The following is a 24,914-nucleotide window of genomic DNA, read 5'->3' on the forward strand; positions in this document are numbered from 1 at the left end:
TCATGCTGTGAATCTAGAACAGCAAAAACCGTTTGAGATTATAAGACATGAAGGTACAAACTCATGGCTTTGATGACAGGGTAAGGGGGAGATTTTGGGGAGCAAGGGAGTGCTGGCTAGAGCTCCTCAATCAACCTCTGACTGTCCTGCTGAGGTCACTGCAGCATCTCCCACAGACTTGGAGACCACGGAGGAGGAGGCAGTGATGTGGCCCTGTCAGTGTGCTCACAGGGATAGGGAGGGTGGATAGTCAGCAAGCCACTGGCCTTCGCAAAATCCCATCTGCTCTCCCTTCTTTCTCTCCACCACTTCTCCATCCCCAGGCCCTCCCCAGCAGCAGAGGAAACCATGACTTGTCATTTCAGTTTCCACCTAAATACTTGCAGGATATTAATAGGTATTTCCAAATATAGTCATTTTCTTTCAGCTTGAAACACTTCAGCCCAGTTTCAGAGTGAGATGTTGCTAAATGGATAAGCCAGTCTGCTGGAGATTTTATTACTCTTTCCCTGGGCTCACAAAAATGTGCAAGTATGCACACGTGTGCACACAGATGTACATACATAAACACAAACACATGTACACACATAAACACATGCACACACACATAAACACATGCACCTAAACACACATGTACACACGTAGGCACACACACACACATAAACACACACACACCTACCATAGCTAAGATGCTCACCACTCCCTGATCCTGGCAGAGAAGTTCTGATAAATAGGCCTGGTTTGTTCTCCTCTCCCAGGGAGTAAAATAATAGCTCAGGTGAAAAAAGAAGCAGTCTGTGAGCCCAGGTTCTACCTCCAGGTTCTTCAGAGTCCTCCTGGGTCCTGAAGCAGCAAATGCCATCACCACACACCTCAGCAAGATACCAGAATCCATTTTCTATGCCTCTTAGATAGCCTCATCCACCAGAGGGCAGACAGCTGAAGCAAGAAGAACTACAATCCTGCAGCCTGCAGAATGAAAACCACAATCACAGAAAGATAGACAAAATGAAAAGGCAGAGGACTATGTACCAGATGAAGGTACAAGATAAAACCCCAGAAAAACAACTAAATGAAGTGGAGATAGGCAACCTTCAAGAAAAAGAATTCAGAATAATGATAGTGAAGCTGATCTAGGACCTCGGAAAAAGAATGGAGGCAAAGATCGAGGAGATGCAAGAAATGTTTAACAAAAACCTAGAAGAATTAAGGAACAAACAGAGATGAACAATACAATAACTGAAATGAAAAATACACTAGAAGGAATCAATAGCAGAATAACTGAGGCAGAAGAATGGATAAGTGACCTGGGAGACAGAATGGTGGAAATCACTGCTACAGAACAGAATAATGAAAAAAGAATGAAAAGAAATGCAGACAGCCTAAGAGGCTTCTGGGACAACATTAAATGCACCAACATTCTCATTACAGGGGTCCCAGAAGGGGAAGAGAGAGAGAAAGGACCCGAGAAAATATTTGAAGAGATTATACTCAAAAACTTCTCTAATATGGGAAAGGAAATAGCCACCCAAGTCCAGGAAGTGCAGAGAGTCCCAGGCAGGATAAACCTGAGGAGAAACACTGAGACACATAGTAATCAAATGGACAAAAATTAAAGACAAAGAAAAATTATTAAAAGCAACAAGGGAAAAATGACAAATAACATACAAGGGAACTCCCATAAGTTTAACAGCTGATTTCTCAGCAGAAACTCTACAAGCCAGAAGGGAGTGGCATGATATATTTAAAACAATGAAAGGGAAGAACCTACAACCAAGCCTACTCTACCCGGCAAGGATCTCATTCAGATTCGACAGAGAAATCAAAAGTTTTACAAACAAGCAAAATCTAAGAGAATTCAGCACCACCAGACCAGCTTTGCCACAAATGCTAAAGGAACTCCTCTAGGTGGGAAAGAGACTAGCAACTTAAAACAACCTTGTACATATATATACTGCTATATCAAAACATCATGGGAACAGCAAACCCAAAACTACAATAGATGCACACACACAAAAGAAAAAGCAACAGAAACACAACACTAAAGATGGTAATCAAACCACAAGAGAAGAGAACAAAAGAGGAAGGAAAGAAAAAAGACCTACAAAAACAAACCCAAAACAATTAAGAAAATGGCAATAGGAACACACATATCGATAATTACCTTAAATGTGAATGGATTAAATGCACCAACCAAAAGACATAGACTGGCTGAATGGATATGAAAACAAGACCCGTGTGTATGCTGTCTACAGGAGACCCACTGCAGACCTAAGGACACATACAGACTGAAAGTGAGGAGATGGAAGAAGGTCTTCCATGCAAATGGAAATCAAAAGAAAGCTGGAGTAGAATACTCATATCAGACAAAATAGACAACAATAAAGACTGTTATAAGAGACAAAGAAGGACACTACATAACAATCAAGGGATCAATTCAAGAAGAAGATATAACAATTGTAAACATATATGCATACAACATAGGAGCACCTCAACATATAAGACAAATACTAACAGCCATAAAGGGAGAAATCGACAGTAACACAAAAATAGTGGGGGATGTTAACACCCCAGTTTTGTCAATGGACAGATCATCCAGACAGAAAATTAATAAGGAAACACAAGCTTAAAATGACAAAATAGACCAGATAGATTTAATTGATATTTATAGGACATTCCATCCCAAAACAGCAGATTACAGTTTCTTCTCAAGTGCACAAGGAACATTCTCCAGGATTGACCACATCCTGAGCCACAAAGCAAGCCTCGGCAAATTTAAGAAAATTGAAAACATATCAAGCATCTTTTCCGACCACAACGCTATGAGATTAGAAATGAACTACAAGAAAAAAAACTATAAAAAACACAAACATGTGGAGGCTAAACAATTTACTGCTAAACAATTTGCTACTTAACAACCAATGGATCACTGAAGAAATCAAAGAGGAAATCAAAAAATACCTAGAGACAAATGAAAATGAAAGAACAACCATCCAAAACCTATGGGATACAACAAAAGCAGTTCTAAGAGGAAAGCTTATAGCAATACAATCTTACCTCAGGAAACAAGAAAAATCTCAAATAAACAAGGTAACCTTACACCCAAAGCAACTAGAGGAAGAAGAACAAACAAAACTGAAAGTCAGTAGAAAGAAAGAAATCATAAAGATCAGAGCAGAAATAAATGAAATAGAGACAGGGAAGACAATAGCAAAGATCAATGAAACAAAAAGCTGGTTCTTTGAAAAGGTAAACAAAATTGATAACCCTTTAGCCAGACTCATCAAGAACAAAAGGGAGAGGACTCAAATCAATAAAATTAGAAATGAAAAAGGAGATGTTACAACTGACACTACAGAAATACAAAGGATCACAAGAGACTACTACATGCAACTCTATGCCAATAAAATGGACAACCTGGAAGAAATGGACAAATTCTTAGAAAGGTACAGTCTCCCAAGACTGAACCAGGAAGAATTAGAAAATATGAACAGACCAATCACAAACACTGAAATTGAAACTATAATTTAAAAACTCCCAACAAACAAAAGTCCAGGACCTGATGGCTTCACAGGAGAATTCTATCAAATGTTTAGAGAAGAGCTAACACCTATCCTTCTGAAACTTTTCCAAAAAATTGCAGAGGAAGGAAGACTCCCAAACTCATTCTATGAGGCCACAATCACCCTGATACCAAAACCAGACAAAGATACCACTGGAAAAGGAATTTACAGGCCAATATCACTGATACTGATATTTACAGGCTGATGAACATAGTCCCAAAAATCCTCAACAAAATACTAGCAATTCGAATGCAAAAATACATTAAAAGGCTCATACACCATGATTGAGTGGGATTTATCCCAGGGGTGCAAGGATTCTTCAGTATCCACAAATCAATCAATGTGATACACCACATCCACAAATTGAAGAATAAAAACCATATGATCATCTCAAAAGATACAGAAAAAGCTTTTGACAAAATTCAACACCAATTTATGATAAAAATGCTCCAGAAAGTGGGCATAGAGGGAACCTACCTCAATGTAATAAAGGCCATATACAACAAACCTACAGCTAGCATCATACTCAATGGCGAAAAGCTGAAAGCATTTCCTCTAAGATCAGGAATAAGACAAGGATGCCCACTCTCACCACTTTTATTCAACATAGTTTTGGAAGCCCTAGCTACAGCAGTCAGAGAAGAAAAAGAAATAAAAGGAATCCAAACTAGAAAAGAAGAAGTTAAACAGTCACTGTTTGCAGATGACCTGATATTATACATAGAAAAGCCTAAAGATGCTACCAGAAAACTACTAGAGCTCATCAATAAATTGGGGAAAGTTGCAGGTTACTAAATTAATACACAGAAATCTGTTGCATTTCTATACACTAACAATGAAAGATCAGAAAGAGAAAGTCAAGAAACAATCCCATTTACCATTGCATCAAAAAGAATAAAATACCTAAGGAGACAAAAGACCTAAGGAATAAACCTACCTAAGGAGACAAAAGACCTGTACTGCAAAAACTATAAGATGCTGATGAAAGAAACTGAAGAAGACATAAACGGATAGAAAGATATACCATGCTCTTGGATTGGAAGATTAAATATTGTGAAAATGACTATACTACCCAAGGCAATCTACAGATTCAATACAATCCCTATCAAATTACCAATGGCATTTTTCACAGAACTAGAACAAAAAACCCTAAAATTTGTATGGAGACACAAAAGACCCTGAATAGCCAAAGCAATCTTGAGAAAGAAAAATGAAGCTGGAGGAATCAGGCTTCCTGACTTCAGACTATACTACAAGCTATAGTCATCAAAACAGTATGGTACTTGCACAAAAAATAGACCTATAGATCAATGGAACAGGATAGAAAGCCCAGTAATAAACCCACACACCTATGGTCAATTAATCCATGACAAAGGAGGCAAGACTATACAATGGTGGAAAGAAAGTGTCTTCAACAAATGGTACTGGGAAAACTGGACAGCTACATGGAAAAAAATGAAATTAGATCATTATTTAACATCATACACAAAAATAAGCTCAAAATGGATTAAAAACCTAAATGTGAGACTGGACACTCTAATACTCCTAGAGGAAAACATAGGCAGAACACTCTCTGACATAAATCGCAGCAATATCTTTTCCAATCTGTCTCCCAGAGTAATGGAAATAAAAACAAAAATTAAAAAATGGGACCTAATTAAATTCAAAAGTTTTTGCACAGCAAAGGGAACCATAAGCAAAATGAAAAGACAACCCACAGATTGGGAGAAAATATTTGCAGATGATGGGACCGACATGGGATTAGTCACCAAAATTTACAAACAGCTCATGCTGCTTAATATCATCAAAACAAAAAACCCAATCAGAAAATGAGCAGAAGACCTAAATAGACATTTTTCCAAGGAAGACGTATGGATGGCCAAGAGGCACATAAAAAGATGTTCAACATCGCTAATGATTAAAGAAATGCAAATCAAAACTACAATGAGATATCACCTCACACCAGTCAAAATGGCCATCATCAGGGCCTCCCTGGTGGCGCAGTGGTTGAGAGTCCGCCTGCCGATGCAGGGGATACGGGTTCGTGCCCCGGTCTAGGAGGATCCCATATGCCGCGGAGCGGCTGGGCCCGTGAGCCGTGGCCGCTGGGCCTGCGCGTCCGGAGCCTGTGCTCCGCAACGGGAGAGGCCACAACAGTGAGAGGCCCGCATACAGCAAAAAAAAAAAAAAAAAAAAAAAAAAAAAAATGGCCATCATCAGAAAATCCACAAACTATCAATGCTGTAGAGGGTGTGGAGAGAAAGGAACCCTCCTACACTGTTGGTGGGAATGTAAATTGGTACAGCTACTCTGGAGAACAGTATGGAGTTTCCTTAAAAAACTAAAAATAGAGCTACCGTATGACCCTGCAATCCCACTCCTGGGCATTTATCTGGAGAAAAACATGGTCCAAAAGGATACATGCACCCCAATGTTCATTGCAGCACTGTTTACAATAGCCAAGACACAGAAGCAACCTAAATGTCCATCGATAGATGAATGGATAAAGAAGATGTGGTACATATATACAATGGAATATTACTCAGCCATAAAAAAGAATGAAATAATGACATTTGTAGCAACATGGATGGACTTAGAGATTGTCATACTGAATGAAGTAAGTCAGATAGAGAAAGAGAAATATCATATGATATCACTTATATGAGGAATCTAAAATGAAATGATACAAATGAATGTATTTACAAAACAGAAACGGACTCACAGACTTAGAGAATGAACTTATGGTTACCGGAGAGGAAGGGTGGAGGGAAGGGATAGTTAGGGAGTTTGGGATTGACATGTACATGCTGCTGTATTTAAAAAGGATAACCAACAAAGACCTACTGTATAGATCAGGGGGGAAAAAAAGAATCCATTTTCTAAAAAATGTGTGAACTCTTAAGTGTTTGGGGGCATGGAGAGCCCTGGGGTATGTCAGAGGCTTCAGCTCCTAGTCAGCCCTACAATCAGCAGCAGCAACAGTATCGCCTGTGTCATCAGCAGACTTGGCTCTTTTCAAAGTGCAACTGGATTTCACCCTCATAGTCACCATAAGACACTTGCTGGTTGGGAAGGCACAGAAGACCAGAGAAGTTAAGAGCTTTGCCCAAAGTCACCTAGCAGGTAGGTGGCCAGATTCCTGGGCCTTGCACCACGCTCATGGCAATTCAGCCAGTGTGGACACTCAGACTTCTTCCTCATCCCCTTTTCACATTCCCCCTCTTCTTCCTCACCTGTCCCAGGGCTCAGTCTTCATTTTCTTTATCCACACTCTCCCTAAAGGATCCCCTCCATTTCCCTGACTTTAAATTCCATCTCTATGCTCTCATTTCCTGAATTTATTTCTCAAGGCCTGACTCTGCCTACTTGATGCACAAGCATCTCAAAACTAACACGATCCCACCGGACCTGCAGAGTCCACCCATCCCCAACCCTCAGCCCTTGCTCCCCAGGCTTCCCATTTCGGTAGAGAGGGTGACCTCTGCCCACCTACTGAAGGCAGAGACCTGGGGTCTCCAATTCTCCTCTCTCTTAATGGCAGGTCCTATGAACTCCACCTCCAGGATCCACCTGTGGTGCAGCCCTTCCCCCCACCTTCGCTGCCACCACCTGGGGGCAGGCTGCCAAGTTATGGGCTGAATTATGTCCCTCCCCAAGAAAAGATCTGTTGAAGCCTTAACCTCAGAATGTGACTTTATTTGGAAATAGTGTCCTCATAGAGGTAACTGAGTTAAAATGAGGTCATTAAGGTGGGCCCTCATCTAAAATGACTGATATCCTTATAAAAAGTGGAAATCTGGACACAGAGACAGACACATGCAGAGGGAAGATAATGTGAAGACAGAGGGAGAAGATGGCCATCTACAAGCCCAGGAACGCCTGCGGTTACCACAAGCTGAGAGGCACGGAGCAGACCCTGTTCAGAGCTCCTTCGCGGGAGCATGGTCCTGCCGACGCCCTGAGTTTGGACTTCTGGCCTCCAGAACTGCGAGGCAAAATTCTGTTGTTTAAGCCACTCAGTTTGTGGTACATTGTTACAGCAGCCCTAGCAAACTAATACATACCGTCATGGACCCCACAACACCTCCTGCCATTCTGTTTCCTCTCTGGACTCCCTACCACCTGTCCTCCATGCAGAAACCAGAGGCAACTACCTAAAATGGAAGAGCCCTACCAAGCCCTCCTGATATGGGCCTCTGCTCACCTCTGACCCCACTGGGTGGCTTTCTCCTTTGTCCACCTGCTTTGGTCCCATTGGAGTTCTAGAACCCTCAAGCTCTTTCCCCTGGCACTCTCCTTTTCATCCTGCAAGAAGTCAGCCTAAACGTCCCCATGAAGACAGACCCACCCACCTTCTCCATCTCTGACCCACCCTGTCCATCTCAGTGTGGCCTCTCCAGCAGCTGCTGCCACCACTGTGCGTGTCCTCCAGCCCACTCCTCAAAGTTAGCAATTGTGGCTTTCTTAGTGTATTCATTTGCTCATTGCTTAGTTCCCCTCCAGACAACAAACTTCATGAGGACAGGGAGCAAGCGTATATAAATGCTTCATAAATATCTTTTGAGTGGATGGGAATAAAACAAGGAACGCTGCTCCATCCAGCATCCCAGCCAGGCAGCCTCCGGGTCTAGCAGGGAGCAAACGGGTCAGTGTTGAAGAGAGACCAGAACTCTCCCACCCCCTCCTTCTTTGTGCTCCCTCCCCATGTGCCAGGCAGCCCTCACCAACCTCTGCGAACCACCTCCTCAGTCCCATGCCTCTCACCACTTCTCCAGCCTGGATGACCCACCCTCCCTTCTCTTCACCATCCATTCACTCTCCAATCTTCCTTCCAGGCCCAGGTCCTGTTCTGCCTCTCTTGGGAGGCCTTCCCTGGCTCCCAAACCTTACTCGGAGCCTCTTTCTGTCTATTAGTGCCACTGACTTGGAACTGCCTGCATCATTACCTATCTTTCCAGTGTAATCCTCTTAATACTAACAGTGGCCATACTTTGAAGACTGTAGATGCCTTTGTCATGGACAAAAACATTTCACAATCATTGTGCCCTGGGATTGCCCCAGTGGCCCTCCATAGCTGGGAAACTGCTCTTCCTGGGCTGGTGTGGTGGTAAGCAAATGAGCTGTGGCAAATGTGTCTGCATGCACATGTGTGCACGAGTGCGTCTGTGTGCCTGGTAGAGAAAGAGCAATGCATTCGCTGCCAGGCTGTTAGGCAACCTGCCTCCACCCACTCCGAGGAGGGCTGCCCTTAGGTGAGAAGCCTGGGCCAGCCCTAAGGAAGTGACCTTGGACACACACGCAGCACCTCGTCCATAGGTGCAAGACTCAGCTTGGGACTGGGATTTGCAGAACCTAGTTGATCCAAAGCTCCAGTTAAGAGTGTACCTCCCAGACATTGCTACGGGTGAATGGGAATGGCCAACCAGACAGCACAAAAAATGCTGGTGTTGCTCCTCATTATAGAAATGTCTCTCTCAGGAACGTTTGATAGAGCCCAAACTGGCTGTGAAAGAAATCCAAATGCTTAAGACAAAAGAGAAAAGAAACTTTACCTCACTAGTAAGCTGGGATAAGGAAATGAAAACAAAGTAAAATATCTTGACAAGATATTAAAAGGGAAAAGATGTGGTAGAAGGCCATCGAAATGGGGGAAAAAACCACCTTTAATTCAAAAGTTTAGTTCAGCATGTAACAAAGCCTCTGAGGTAACTCTCAGTTAAAGTCTGAAGTTGTCATATTTTATCACTGAAAAATGCCAACATTTTGGTAATTAATAGACTTAGTAGCAGCACCACACTGGGACACCCAATGCTGCTGTTCCATCACCTGTGTGTGTTGGGGGTGGCGGGGATATGAGGCCCAGGTCTAAGTGCCACCAGCAGGGCCACCTCTTTTTCTGGACCAACTATATCCTTAAGCTACGATTTTGCTCCCTGCACCTGGAATAGGCTGAGTCTTCCCAAAACTAAGGCCCATAACCTAAGCTGGAAAAAATCAAAACAGACAGGACTCATGTACCTGAGACAAGGGAACTCCACGTTGTCGCTCTCGGGCTGCCCCTCCTCTCTCACCAGCACCCGCTCCAGGAACCAGCCACTGCCGCTGCCTTTGCCATCGTGTCTGATCCTCACCCGCCTTACCTTCCGCATGGTGACGGACTCAATGGTGAACTCATCGGCCTTTGTGGGAAAGACAGCAAGGCCACTTAGATGTGGCTCCCCTTGGACCCAAACACCAAGGGAAGACACAGGCCCAGAAATCCTAAAAGCCATAGCCAATGGGTTGGGCTATTGGTCTTTCACAGGTGGGCCAGGGGCTACCCATAAAGAACGGATTGCACCTCTCCCTCAATTTCTCCCACTGGACTATGTTCGATGTCAAGTTCCCAACAGCTGAGATCTGTATTTTTGGATAAACAATGGCCATTCCCTGTGATCTCCTTTTAAAAGGTAAATCCTCTAGGAGGATTAATATATTAAGCTGTTATCAGTCACTAACCGTTTATCATGAATTAATTCCTTGGTTAATCTCCTCTGGCTCCTTGCTACAGAAGGACACTGGCTCCCTTCTGAGAAAGGGAATGATTAGGGGGACCAGTGGTCTTATTAATTTCACAGTTTTGCCTGCCAGTGAAGCAGCAGGAATGCAGCAGGGGCTGCAGAGTTGCCAAGTCTACACAAGTGTACCTGGGGCCCTCTGGGAACAGGAACTCGAGAGTGGGATTCATGAAGGAAGGAATCAGAAGATGTAGAAAGAAAAGAGTAGGAAAGGGTGGAGAAAGACCTCCACTTGAATTCCAGGGCTTGCCCTGCCCTTGCTAAGGAAGAGGTGGCAGAGGAAGGAGAGGACCAAGGCTTACCAAATCTCTTCACCTGATGAGCAACCTTGGGTCTCACATTATTGAACTATGACCCTTAACTGAGCACCTACTGTGTGCTGAGGGTCAGGTCTGCTGGCAGGCAGTATATCTGTCATCTCTAATCCTCACAACAGCCAGCCACAGGTAGGCATCCTTTCCCCCATTTCAGACACAAGGAAACTGAGGCTCAGAGAATGGAGGGTCTGGCCCCGATCCTCCTGACTCTTTCCCCATTGTTTCACACAGCCTCCTCAGTAAATCCAGGTGATGGTTGGGGAAACCAAAGGGATCACCCAGCATGTTTGTAATGAGGCTAGGAATAGAACCCAATTCTCCCACTTCCATGTTTAGCGTCTTTCCTGATTTCTCTTTCAAAAAGGAAACGAACAAGTTGCCACCAGTGGTCATGCCTAGTGGAGAAGCAATGTTCCTTCAGGTGTCCCAGCTTTCTGCATGCCTGAGACCTTCAGTCCACACATAAGGTGCCCGGCTTCCTTCCCTGCCCACCCCAAGTGTCTTCCTGCTCTGCCCTCTTCTCAAAGCTAAGGTGTGGGCCAGCTCCCAGCCTTAGGAGCCGGGTGGCTGTCATGCATGTAGTTCCCTGTTCGTGCACCCAGAGGCAGCCTCTCTGATGGCCGAGGCACCAGTCCCAGTGATCAGCTCTACTTAGAGCAGGGAAGACAAGGGAATGGGAAGGGGTGGGGCGGGGCCGACGGAGGTGCACTGCTGGAACTTACGTTGCCCTTCTCAAACAGGTCGGTGTTATTCCTGCAGTTGTAGAGCAGCCGCTCCCCCGTGTCCCCCACGTCACCAAAAAGGCAGAGGTAGACGTTGGCATCCGTTCCCGCACCTTCAATTTCCCCAGTGCACACTGTCACGCGGTACCGGGCCACTGGCAGGCAGAGAGAGGGACACAACGAGCTGGAAGCTCCCTGCTCCCAACACTGGCCCTGCTGCTCCCCACCTCTGAGCACTGCCTCCCCCTCTCCCCCCGCTCTCATCTGGGCTGACATTGCTCATTCCGCCAGCTGCCTCACACCAGTCAAGGGCCAGCTCATCTGCAAATCCCTTGTCCCAGACAGACCAGAGGTTCCCAATCCTGGCTAACTGTCAGAATGCCATGGGAAACTTTTATAAGAATTCAGATTCCTGAGCACCACCTCAGAATTCCCAAATCTTAGTTTCCAGAGTGGGAGCCCTAAAACTGCATTATTTACAAGCTCCCCCAGGGGACTCTGGTGGAGTTGGCAGTGTTTGGGGACCACGGGTCTAATTCAAACATTTTGGCACTTGATTCCATCCAACTCAGTAGACTTTTTGCCTCAGGTTGTCATCCAATTCATGAGTCCTGTCTTCTTAAGAAAAGTAAGATAACTTTTTTTTTTGAACCAGAACTGAGCCTTCCCTTCTCTTCAGAACTCCCCAGTACTATGGACATGCCAGGAAGAGAAGCAGAGAGAAAGGCACAAAGTGCAGCTGCCGTGGGAAGGGCAGCTTCTTCTTCCCATGTTGACAATGTACAGTGGAGCAGGCAAACCTGCATCTGGCACATAAGGCCTTACTTCCTAAGCTAAAAGTGAAATTCATTCATTCATTCCTTTGCCCAATATCTGTTTACTGAAGCCTAGTAAGTGGCAGGCATTTTTATAGGTGCAGGGATTCAGCAGTGAGCAAGACAAACAGACTCCTGTTCAATGGCACTTATATTAAAGTTGAGAATGGAAGGATGGAGAGGAGAGATGGACAGTAAAATCATAAATCATGAACAGGAAAATATCTGAGTTGTATCTGTAACAAAGATAGTATAATGGAGTGATGCCACAGGGTGTGATGGAAGTAGGGAGGTGTGCAGTAAGGGGGTGAAGATGATTTAGAGATGCAGAAAAGCTTGCAGCAAGGAGACAAGGCTTGGACTAAAATGTTGGTGATAGGAGCCAGCCACAGGCGTAGTGAGAGAAGAGGGTGCGGGTAAGTGTGAAGCCCCAATGTGGAGATGAGCAGCTATGTTTCAGGAGCAGAGAGAAGGCCAATATGGCTGGACTGGAGGGAGAAGGAGGGGATGAGATGAGGCCCAGAGGTGGACAGGGTTAAGACCCGGGATGTGTGACAGGTCAAGGTAAGACATGTGGCTTCCTTTGTGTTTTTGTTTTTAATACAACAGGAAGCCTTTATAGGGCTTTAGGCAAGGAAGTAACTTAGTCTGATCTATGTTTTAAAGAGCATTTGGCTGCCATGTGGAGAACTGATTGTAGGGGAAGAAAGAGTGAATCAGAGAGGCCGGTTAATGGAATAATTACAGTAGTCTAGAAAAGAGAGGAGGATGCCTAGGACTGGGGGTGGAGAGAAGTGGAGATGGAGAGAAGTCAGTAGATTAGAGATATATTTTTGAGGTAGAAACAATAGTACTTGATGATGGACTGGATAGGTAATTGAGGGAAAGAGAGGAACCAGGGATGACTCCTGGGTTTCTGGCTTGGGCAACTAAGTGAATAGTGTTGGCAACAAGACTTAGGGACACTTGGGGAGAATGATGGGATTGGAGATAAAAATCAATGGTTGTTTGTTCATTATAAATTTGAGATGTTTATTAGATGATCATAAAAAGAGGTCAAGATGGCAGTTGAATATGTGTGTGGAGGGTCAGGAGTGTTGACCTGACTTTGGTCATCATAGGCATATAGATTCCATTGAAAGTCACAGGACCAGATGAGATCCCCTATGGAGAGGATGCAGACAAGAACTATAGAGGGATACCAACATTAGAGGTCAAGGCCAGGAGAAGCTGGCAACTCAGATGAGAAGCAGCAGTCAGTGAAGCAGAGGGATTTTGCTCCGAACCTAAAACTGCTCTAAAAAGTCTATTTTTTTAAAATGAAGGGAATATTAAGGCATTCCCAGATAAACAAAAACTAAAAGAATTCATCACCATCAGACCTGCTCTACAAGAAATATTAAAGGGAGTCCTTCACATTGGACATTAGACAGTAACTTGAACACACCCAAAGACATAAAGAGAACGAGGAAAAGCAATGACTTAGGTAAATATGTAGACAGTATACTTTAATTTTTGTTTGTAACTCTCTTCCTCTCAAATCTTATATAAAAGACAACTGCATAAAGCAGTAAATATAAAACTGCATTGGTGGGTTTATAATGTACAAAGATATAATCTGTATGGCAATATAGCACAAAGGAGGTGAAAAGAAACAAACCTACACTGGAGCAGAGTTTTTGCATATTATTGAAATTAAGCTGGTATTAATCTGAACTAGAATGTTATAAGTTAAGATGTTAATTGCAATTCCCTGGTATAATTCCCTAAGTGTAATTCTTCCTACTAAGAAAATAACTCTCACTATATATACATATATGTATATGTATGTATATTAAAAGAAACAAGGGAACTAAAATGGTATTCTAGAAAATATCTATTTACCACAAAAGAAGGAAGAATAAAGAAACAACAAAAAAAGACAAGATATATAGAAAGCAAATAGCAAAATGGCAGACATAAATCCTGCCCTATTAGTAGTTACATTAAATGTAAATGGACTAGGGCTTCCCTGGTGGCGCAGTGGTTGAGAGTCCACCTGCCGATGCAGGGGACACGGGTTCGTGCCCCGGTCCGGGAAGATCCCACATGCCACAGAGCGGCTGGGCCCGTGAGCCATGGCCGCTGAGCCTGCGTGTCCGGAGCCTGTGCTCTGCAACGGGAGAGGCCACAACAGTGAGAGGCCCGCGTACCGCAAAAAAAAAAAAAAAAAATGTAAATGGACTAAATATTTCAATCAAAAGGCAAAATATGGTGGTAATCCTGCAGAGACAGGATGGGTCTCCCTACTCCAAATTTGCTCAGCTATCAAGGCTGATGATACCACGCATGTACCAAGAGTGAATATAAAATGATTATTCACATAATGAGCAGTTCTGGGGAGAGCATGGTAGGCCCTCAAGCAGGTCCAAAAATGGCTGGAGACAGCAGAGAGGGATGACTGGTTTGACATTTTATGGTGGTTAAGGGATGAGAGTTTCTTCACATGGGTCCTTGTATGGCTTGAACTTTCCACAAGTGTGAAGGAAGGGAGCATCCAGGATTTCTTACCAAATTGCCCAGGCATGAGGCAGAAAGATACTGGTGTAACTGGAAAGCTGTCAGCAGTCAAATATGAAAAAGAAGTCATACTCCTTATTACACAGAGATTGGAAGAATAAATAATGCATCTAACTATCTGATATATGGAAGAGACACACTTTAGATTCAGACACAAATAGGTTGAGAGTAAAAGGATGGCTCAAGGAGAACTAGACAATATGAATAAATTTATAACAAGTAAAAGATTGAATCAGAATTCAGAAAGCTACACATGAAGAAAAGCCCAGGCCTAGATGTCTTCTCTATTGAATTTTACCAAACATGTAAAGAAGAATTAATACCAGTTCTTCTCAAATAAAGTAGAAGGAAATACTTCTGAACTCATTTTGTGAGGCTAGCATATCCCTGCTCCAAAACCAGACAAAGATACCACAAGAAAAGAAAACTACAGACCAATGTTATGAATACAGATGCAAAAATCCTCAAAAAAATATTAGCAAAACAAATCCAGCCCCATAAAAAAGAACTATACACCATGGCAAGGTAGGATCTATCCTAGGGATACAAGTTAAATTTCTGAAAATCAAGTAATGTAATATATCATATCCATAGAATAAAAAAACAAAAATCACATGATCATCTCAATAGACTCAGCAAAAGCATTTGACAAAATTCAACACTCTTTCATGATGAAAAATCAACAAACTAAGAATAAAAGGGAACTTCATCAACCCATAAAAGTCATCTATGAAACACCCACAGCTGACATCATATTTAATGGTGAAAGAGTGGATGCTTTCCCCCTAAGATGAGGAACAAGACAAGGATCTCTGCTCCCACCACTTCTCTTCAACATGGTATTGGAGGTTTTAGCCAAGGCAACTAGGTATCCAGATTGGAAAGAAGTAAAGCTATCTCTATTCATGGATGACATGATCTTGTATATTGAAAATCATAAGGAATTCACTAAAAACTATTAGAACTAATAAGAGTTCAGCAAAAGTTGTGGAGTACAAGATCAATATAGCAAAATCAACTGTATTTCTATTACTTTGCAATGAACAATCTGAAAATAAAATTAAGAAAACATTTCCATTCAAAATAGCATCAAAAAGAATAAAATAGTTTTGAATAAATTTTTAAAAACAAGTGAAAACCAATTAATAAGTCATGGAGATGTAATGTACAGCATGGCAACTATGGTTAATAATACCATATTGCATATTTGAAATTGCTAATACAGTAGATCTTAAAAGTTCTCATCACAAGAAAAAAATTATGTAACAACGTGTTGTGATGGATGTTAACTAGACTTACTGTGGTGATCACTTTGCAATATATACAAATATTGAATCATTATGTTGTACACCTGAAACTAAATATAACATTGTAAGTCAATTATACCTCAATAAAAAAGAAAAAAGTGAAAAACTTAAGCTCTGAAAACTAAAAAACTGTTGAAAGAAATTAAAGATGTTCACAGATTGGAAGACTTAATATTGTTAAGATGGCAATGCTTCCCAAACTGATCTACAGACAGAATGCAATCTCTATCACAATCTTAAATGATTTCTTTGTAGAAATTGACAAGTCATCTCTAAAATACATATGGAATTTCAAGGAACCCAGAATAGACAAAACAATAGCAAAAAAGAATAATAAAGAAGAATAACAAGTGTTGGCAAGGATGTAGAGAAATTGGAGCTCTCATACATTGCTGATGGAAATGCAAAGTGGTGCAGCTGTTTGAAAAATAGTATGATAGTTTCTCAAAACTCAAAACAGAATTACCATACAGCCAGAAATTCAGCTGATAGGTATATATCCAAGAGAACTGAAAACATATGTCCACACAAAAACTTTACGTGAATATTCATAGCCACATTATTCATAATAGCCAAAAAGTAGAAACAACCCATATGTCCATTAACAGTTGAATGTGGTATATCCTTACAGTGAAATATTATTCAGCATTTAAAAGAAATGAAACACAGATGCATGCTACAAGGTGAACGGACATTAAAAACATTATGCTAAGTGAAAGAAACAGATACAAAAAGTCATATATTAAATGATTCCATTTATACGAAATGTCCAGAACAAGCAAATCTATAGAGACAAAAAATAGATTATTGGCTTAAACAGATGGGTAAGTACAGAGATACGGAGTGAGGTGGGGGAATGGGTGTGACTGCTAATGGGTATGGGTATGCAATGAAAATGTTCTGGAATTTGATAGTGGTCATGGATACATGATTCTATCAATATACTAAAAGCCACTGAATACTTTAAATAAATGAATTGTATGGAAAATGAATACCTCAATAAAGCTGTTTTAAAAAATGGACACTACTCATTGGTGGTCCCTCTAAAATGAAGATAAAGTACATGAGGAATGAGACAAATCACCAGTAAGTTTAATTTAATTTTTCAGTAATATACCCATTTTTATTTGCAGATATGAAGACATCTGAAAATTAAATTTGACCTTTAAATATGTGGGTCTGAATATATAGTGTCTATAGCAAAAGCGTTTGTTAGAAGAAAAGGTCAAGGATAACTGCTTATCCACAGACCTGCTTGAGTGGGGCTGGCAAAGGCAGCCACTGAAGTCAAGAGTGGGGAAAGGTCTCCTGCCCCCAACACTGCCTCTTCAGAGGGACAGCACCTGAAATTCAACCATTGCTGCCTCTCCAGTCAACTCTGTTAAAATGAAAAAGATAAATGTTTTAAACTTTTAGCCTTCGCATAAATGAAGCTGATGCTTTTGTGTTACGCTCCCAATGATAGGCTGTGTTAACAGTAAAAGGAACAAAAAGCATTAACTGGAGTGAGTACTGAAACGTGGAAGCACAAAAGGGAAGGGAGGGCACCAGTCTCACTTCATTCTGACTTTTGGTGAAGGTCGGTTTTGCCTTTTGGGGCTGTATTTATTAGGCCATTCCCAGAGGCAAGCTGATGAGGGAATTTAGAAATCTCTATGCCTGGGAATCCCAATCCCCTTTGTTCAGGAGCTCGAAGGTCCTATTGGCTGGGCATTGTCAGGGGTCCTAATTCTCTCTAGGGGCCACTCCCAGCCCACCCACCACTGAGGTTCTAAGCACCTTCCTGGCAAGAAGTCTGTGGACAATTAAAAATAATTATATTGGCCATCAGCAGTGAACGACTTTAAACAGATGGGTAAGTACTAGAGCCTCTTGTACTTTAATTTTAAAATTACAGCTCAGCCTGATTAGCAAGAAGCCACAGTTTTCAGCACTTGAGTCCAGTGGTCTCTTGCCGGCTCATCAGTGGTATGTAATCCCTTCTGCTGGGCATGCAGTGGAGAATGCAGATCTCATTGGTTTTACTATCTCACGTAGCTCCTGAGGGAAAGACAAGGTGGAGATAAATTGTGGGCTGGTGAGTGTTTTGTCTGTGTCTCCTGGTCTGTGTTGATCAGTGCAATCACCCCGGAAGGCATCTTGGCTCTCAGACGTGGTGTTAATTGCTTGTTTGGCCCTTATTTTTTAAGTAAACTAGGAGTACACAATTTCAAACGTAGAGAATTGGTTTTAAACTGGCATTTACTCATTTTACATGAGTCCAAGACTCTCCACTGAAGGGATTTTCAGGAAGCCCTGCACATTATACCTTGGTATACCTTGGTACCAACTGGGGAAGTGAGATGTTGCCACCAGCTCTATTTACTGTTACAAAGAAGCATCCAGACCAGAAAAGGAGATCTGAGTTCCTGTAGAGGTGAGTGAGGACATAGGAGTGTTCCAGGAACAAGAGGAATTTATGTGGGCCAGAAAGAACAGTCGGGGAAAAGAAATTCGAGTTGATATGGGCTCCAAAGTACTGCCAAGGACCCCCAGAAGGCATCAAACTGCCCTCATAGCCAGGACAGACAGCCCTTCTGTCACTGACCCGGGTCCTTGAACGCTTTAATCAATAGAAATTGATAAGAGGCCAGAAGAGACATTCAGGCAAGGCTTTACTGGGACTCGTGCCAGAGCACGAGGGAGTGAAAACAAGTAGCAGGTGCCCTTGCTTGCTCTCTGAGGAGGGCAAGCTGGTCCCTTAAACGGGGTGAGGGTGGGGGCGGACTGGTGGGTCGGGCTGGAGGGGCGGCTTAGGTGTCTGTTCACACCCTTGGTGGTGCTGTGTGCAGGGATAATGCTTTTGCTCCCGGTACCTCAGCAATGGCCGTTGGTTTGTGGTCTTTTTGTATCTTATAATTGCCCCCAACTGCAGTTATGTGTACAGTTATTTTTAGTCCCTTATGGTTTCTTTGTATTCTGTTGCTAGAGATCCAAGCACTCCAGTAAATGGTGCCAGGTCCCAGCTTATCTCACTTCAATCCAATACTAGTCGTTAGAGAATTGTTTTTTAATTGCAGTTGTTCTTTAATAGTATCACAGAAGGCAAAACCAAACAAAAGACAGCTATGATAGCCCCATATCTTATACACTGTTTAAAATGTTTCAAGGGTGTTTTTGTACGTCACCTATAGAAATGCTCTTCCTCCCTGCCCCTCCCACCGTGATCTCTCCTTATCTATCAAATCCCTACCATGGAAGACCCAGCTCAAATGCCTGAACAATGTTTCTCCCATCTTCCTCAGCAGGAAGTTTACCTCCCTACTGTGTCTACAGCATTCATTCAACTCCTACCAGTTCCACCTTCAGAGTATTTCTTGAATTTATGTCCGCCTCCACCGTCTACCTGAACCCTGCACAATTTCAGGACCACTTTTTCCTTCCCCTGGATGATTTCTTAATGGCTTGACCCTAAAATACATCCTCCACACACCCACAAGTCCTTGATGGAGCAGGAGAAATGTGGGGAGGAAGGAACTGGATGGAGTTCAAGTTCAAGGGTAGTGTGAGTGTCATCAAGGTCATGAGAGGCCTGCGAGGGCAGGAGCCTGAGTCAGAGGTGGGGACTGAGTCAGAGTTCAGAGGAGCAGCTTTGTGGGATGAGCCCAAGTGAGGTACTGAGAAGTGGCTGGTTGCTTGGGAGGGAGGTGGAGGTGAGCAAAGTGGATGAGGACCAGCATGTGGATGAATGGGTTTTCCACATGGACATTGATGGAAGCGGAACAAAAGCTCTCAGGTTTTGATATGTGCAAAAATTACTTGGTGTGCTTGATAAAAATACCGATTACCAGGCATAGCCCTCAGAGAGCCTAGTCAGTATATCTGGGATTGGGCCCAGGGATCTTCATTTTAACAAACACTCTAGGTGATTTTTATATGAATGGGACCTTGAGCATACTTTCAGAGACACTATCTGTTATGGGCTGAATTGTATCCTCCCAACAAATCCATATGTTGAAGTCATAACCCGCCAGTACCTCAGAATGTATTTAGAAGTAGGATCTTTAAAGAAGTAAATAAAGTAAAATGAGGTCGTATGTGTGGGCCCTAATCCAATATGATTGATGTCCTTATAAGAAGAGATTAGGGGGCTTCCCTGGTGGCGCAGTGGTTGAGAGTCCGCCTGCCGATGCAGGGGACACAGGTTCGTGCCCCGGTCCAGGAAGATCCCACATGCCGCGGACCGGCTGGGCCCGTGAGCCATGGCTGCTGAGCCTGCTCATCCGGAGCCTGTCCTCCGCAATGGGAGAGGCCACAACGGTGAGAGGCCCCCATACCACAAAAAAAAAAAAAAAAAAAAAGAAGAGATTAGCACATAGACATGAGCACACACACAGGGGAAAGATCATGTGAGGACACAGCGAGAAGATGGTCATTTTCAAGGCAAGGAGAGAGGTCTCAGGAGAAAGCCAACCTGCCAACACCTTGATCTTGGGCTTCTAGCCTCCAGAACTGTGAGAAAATAAATTTATGTTCTTTCAGCCCCCCAGTCTGTGGTATTTTGTTATGGCAGCCCAAGCAGACTAGTTCACTGTCCTAGAACAATGGTAGGAGTTGAGGGGTCTAGAGAATGACCAGGGGGCACCTTGCAAAACAGGAACATGTCCAGAGTGAACAGAAGATGGAAATGAGCTGGGGCAGAGGCCACACCGTGGGTGGTGTGAGCCTCAAGGCCGAAAGGGCAGTGGGAGCCAGGAGAATGCCCCCTCCCGCTAGCCCCACAGTTGTGAGGACGGAAAACTGGGTTTTGGGGGGAGGGGAGCCATGCTTCAGTCAAGGTACAGAGGAGATGGAGGTAAAAGAACATCCTGGACATTTAAGTAAAAATGGCAGCTTTCTCTCTGAAAAAAACTCACTAAAACGATAGCATACAGGTATTTTAAAGATTTAACCAAACAAAACATTTTCACCAATAAGGCTCAGGGAAAGGGATGAATATAGACAACAGCAACCAAATTTCAGAAGCTGGAGCACAGCTAGAAAAGTGTGCTTTTCACAGTGCCTTAGCACAGTGGGTCCTCACCAGGAGCCCTGACAGCCGCTAGAAATTTGTTGAACAAATTCCTGAGCCCCCCACCCCAGACCTACTGAATTAGAAAATCTGTGGGTGGGCCCCAGCAATCTGTGTTTTAAGAAGCCCTTCAGGTGACAATGCTGAAGTTTGAGGTCCCCTGACTTAACAGACCAGAGAGAATTGATCAGAGCTATCAGCTGTGAAATCTGAGAAGTAAGGTTGCAAACTCTCAGGAATGACAGCACCAGGTAACTTTAGAAATAGGGAGTGAGGAGCTAAAATTATGAGAACTGGTTAGAAGGATTTAGAAAGCAGTTAGATGCCAAGACCATCTCCTCAATTGTTCATACCTGCAGACTCAATTCTGGCACATAAAGAGGGCAGATCAGGTAACAGCGGGTGTGTTTCTGCCTTGGTGGGATACATGTCACATAGAGTCCTAATTGGGGGGTGGGCAGGAATCATATGTTATTTATCATATTTACAGGGAGATGATAGCCTTGTTGCCAAAGAAAATACTGCTGAATGTGAAAAGGCAGAGTATAGTTTGCTGACCTAGGAGGCAGGAGATCTTGTTCTAGGTCTCACTCTGTCTCTAACTGTATAATCAGGGCAAGAACTTCCTCAGTTTCCTTATCTGCATCAATCTATTTTAAGGACCTTTGAACACAAATATTCCATAGTCCATTTTAATTAGTCCATTTTAATTAATTCCATAGTCCATTTTAATTAAAAATGAAGAAGAATCATAAAATAATACTAATTGCAAGCATTGCCTAATTAGACTAACAGGGTGATCCCTTTTTAGATATTTGCTGTTTGGGGTTTCTATGTTTTTGTGTATTTAACTCTGTTCAAATTGTTTAAATATATATATACAGAGCTTCTACTGGGTGTGCAAATGCCTGAGAAGTGACACTATCCAAATACTTAGAAGGACTACTGGAACTATGGATGACATTGTAATTTACTTTTTGTAATTTTGCAATGTTATTTTACTATTTAAAAAAAATTAAGCACAGCCACAAGGTTAGAAAATAGGTTAATTATATTAAGTGTCAATTCTGATCAATTGCTAATGTTTGCTTGCAGTGCTATATTGAGGGCTATGAAGCTCATTTCAGACTAAATGGGAGAGAATGCTGTGATTACTCAGTAATGTCTGCCAAGAGAAAAGGATAGGACATGTGCCGTGTATTTGCCAGCACTCTGGTGGTATAACCTAGAGGCAAAATGATCTCCTTTTCCCTCTTTGAATGTGGATGCTAGACTCCAGATTAAAAGCTCAGCTCTCGGGCTTCCCTGATGGCTCAGTTGTTGAGAATCTGCCTGCCAATGCAGGGGATACGGGTTCGGGCCCTGGTCTGGGAAGATCCCACATGCCGCAGAGCAGCTGGGCCTGTGAGCCGCAACTACTGAGCCTGCGCGTCTGGAGCCTGTGCTCCACAACAAGAGAGGCTGCGACAGTGAGAGGCCCGTGCACCACGATGAAGAGTGGCCCCCGCTTGCCACAACTAGAGAAAGCCCTCGCACAGAAATGAGGACCCAACACAGCCAAAAAATAAATAAATAAATAAATTTATTTAAAAGCTCAGCTCTCTTCTACTAGCCACAAAAAGAAATAGAGGATTCATAAGGGAGCAGTCAAGTGTGGCTATAAGAACCCAGATCCAGCCTTCCTTTTTGAGGACCATCTTATGCATAATTTGAAGAGGATGTTTCCTTTAATTTCAGGGAGTGTGTGGAGAAATATTGTTGAGTGTGGATTCTTCTCATCCCCTCATAGCCAACCCGAAGACCCAGAAATCTCCCCATTCTCACCCATGCCCATCATAAAGCCTTAGCATCATGGAGATGGCTACTACAAGCCGGTCTTGAGTCTAGGACCTTCTAAACTCATTCCTCATTCAGAGGGAGCCTGATGATGCATAGTGGACAAGACTACCAGCTCATGGGCTAGACACCCATTGGCACACCAAGTAAGAGTTCCATGACCTCCCCCAGGATGAGAGCCAGTCAATACTTACTGCCCATTATCCTCCGTACTGTTGGACCCTCAGCAGTCATTTCCCTAACGATCTCATTGTCATCCTCATTGGCATCCAGCCAGCGATTGCAGTTGAAGTTATACTTGTCCTTGGTCAGAGTGTTCATCAGGGTCATCTGGAATGAAGTTCTGGAGTGAGCAAGTGGGTGTACCAGAGATATTCATCCATGCCTTGAGGTTCCCGTTCTGCTAGTTCATCTCAAGGAGGACAAGGCCTTCCACAAGACTCTTGTGGAAGATGGAGTGCCAGATTAATATTTATCCCTCTGGTCCCCTGGAGACCCACAGTTGCCTAGCAGCCAGGTGATTAGGACACAGTGCAAGTCTGCTGAAACCTAAGCAACTTCTTAGTCTACTTTGGAAGTCCTGTCCCCATCAGGAAGTCCATGTGTCATGTGTCCAAATTTAGGTGTCACTACAACCCTTCCCCACCCACACCCCCAACAGATAAAGGCAAACTAACAAGACAAGGTCATTAGAAAGAGACCATTTTTGTTCCTCTCCCAACCACTTTCTAACCCCCAAGATGGTACATCTCACCCTCTCTAAATGCCATCCAGAACCAGGAGTCCTTTTATCATGCCATGCCCGAATCTTATAAAACCTGCCGAGGTCTGGGAGCTCAATCTATGGTGAAAAATAACAAGGCCTGAGCGGACAGAACCAAGTGAAATGTGTTTATTACCCTCACAGCTGACCCCCTGCCAGGAGGGTACCCACTTTGAGCTGTTTCTTCAGCATCAAGGGTGGGTTTGCTTCAAACCACCCTCATATATTCTATCTTCTTGTGCTCTTTTAACCAATGGCACATGAGGGAGAGACAGCCATGTAGAGAGCTAAGGTTCAATCTGGGCTGGTGAAACGGAACAAAAATAACTGACCCACAGTAGGATCCAGACTAAATAAAATCTTCCAAGCAATAAGCTTTCAATTACAAAATCCATATGGCAGCCCTGCAAATTAGCACAGGCCCACAGCCCCAGGACTCTGCTGGGCACTGAAACAGACAAAAAGATCAATACAGTGGTCATGCCCTTTCCCTAGGGGCTCAAAGTCTAGCCGGGAAGACAAATACATAAAGAGCAATGAACTGAAGGTATAATAGAAGCGCCAACAGGGTGCTCTGAGAAGAGAGCTGCAAATTACAAATTATTCTTACCTAAAGGTCAGAGCAGCACTTCCGTTGACAAAACAAGCCTTGCTCTGCTTATATACATACTGAACATTTAAAGCTGAATTTCCTTTTTAAATGTTCAAAAATGTATACTTTCCTTTAAATTTGCTCCTCACTCTCTAATTCAGTCCACACTGGGCGGTTGGACACTGACTGTGCTCAGGGTCTCTGTTCTACAATGATTCCCCAAGTCACCAGGCTCCTGAATGTCCAAAGCCATTACATACTTGCTTCTCCTATGCTTGGTTCTGGACTGTTTGATTCAGATGACGGGCCAGATCTAAACTGCACCCCATCAGTACGTTGCCCGTACATTAAATGTGGCATTCCTTGCAGGGGCCTAGGGTCTCTATTTTACCTTTTTGTCTTCAAACTTGATCCCAACCTGGCTTAGAAAACCAGAATCCCACGACAAATGCTTCTTACACCCCTTTCTCTTTCTTCCCTCCCACTCTGTCACACTTCCTACCCTAAATTTCTCAATTACTCCGGGTTTGAACCACTTGTTGTTGGGATTCAGGAGAATCTCATCTGTCCGCCCCTTCTGCCCATAAATCTGGATGAAGATAGGAGAGTTGGTACCAGCTTTCTTCAAGTCGGTCGTCCAGACCCACAGGGACCATGGGAATTCTGCAGAGACAGGTCAAGTTGTACCATAAACTTCAAAAGTGAAGAGATTTTCAAGCTACCAGTGGGGAAGACAAGCAAATCAAAGGTGATCAGGACTGAAGTGCAGGTTGTATACAGGTGTGTCTCAGAAACCCATTATAACAAATACTAAATTTGGGAAGCCAAGGATT

General features: G+C 43.2%; 1 protein-coding gene across 3 annotated transcripts in view; it reads right to left on the reverse strand.

The window, feature by feature from the left end:
* Positions 1 to 24,914, reverse strand: part of LOXHD1 (lipoxygenase homology PLAT domains 1) — a gene marked incomplete at both ends in the record, with an annotated part of 210,750 nt that overhangs the window by 121,294 nt on the left and 64,542 nt on the right. For all 3 annotated transcript variants that reach the window (XM_082640798.1, XM_082640797.1, XM_082640796.1), the window contains 5 exons: positions 9,582 to 9,742; positions 11,160 to 11,314; positions 22,921 to 23,056; positions 23,481 to 23,567; positions 24,584 to 24,744. In XM_082640798.1, coding sequence (XP_082496924.1) covers positions 9,582 to 9,742; positions 11,160 to 11,314; positions 22,921 to 23,056; positions 23,481 to 23,567; positions 24,584 to 24,744 — 700 coding nt within the window. The remainder of the gene's footprint in view (positions 1 to 9,581; positions 9,743 to 11,159; positions 11,315 to 22,920; positions 23,057 to 23,480; positions 23,568 to 24,583; positions 24,745 to 24,914) is intronic.

The sequence above is a fragment of the Mesoplodon mirus genome (genome assembly GCF_964341445.2).
Source record: "Mesoplodon mirus genome assembly, chromosome: 13".
In the NCBI taxonomy this organism is placed as follows: Eukaryota; Metazoa; Chordata; class Mammalia; order Artiodactyla; family Ziphiidae; genus Mesoplodon; species Mesoplodon mirus.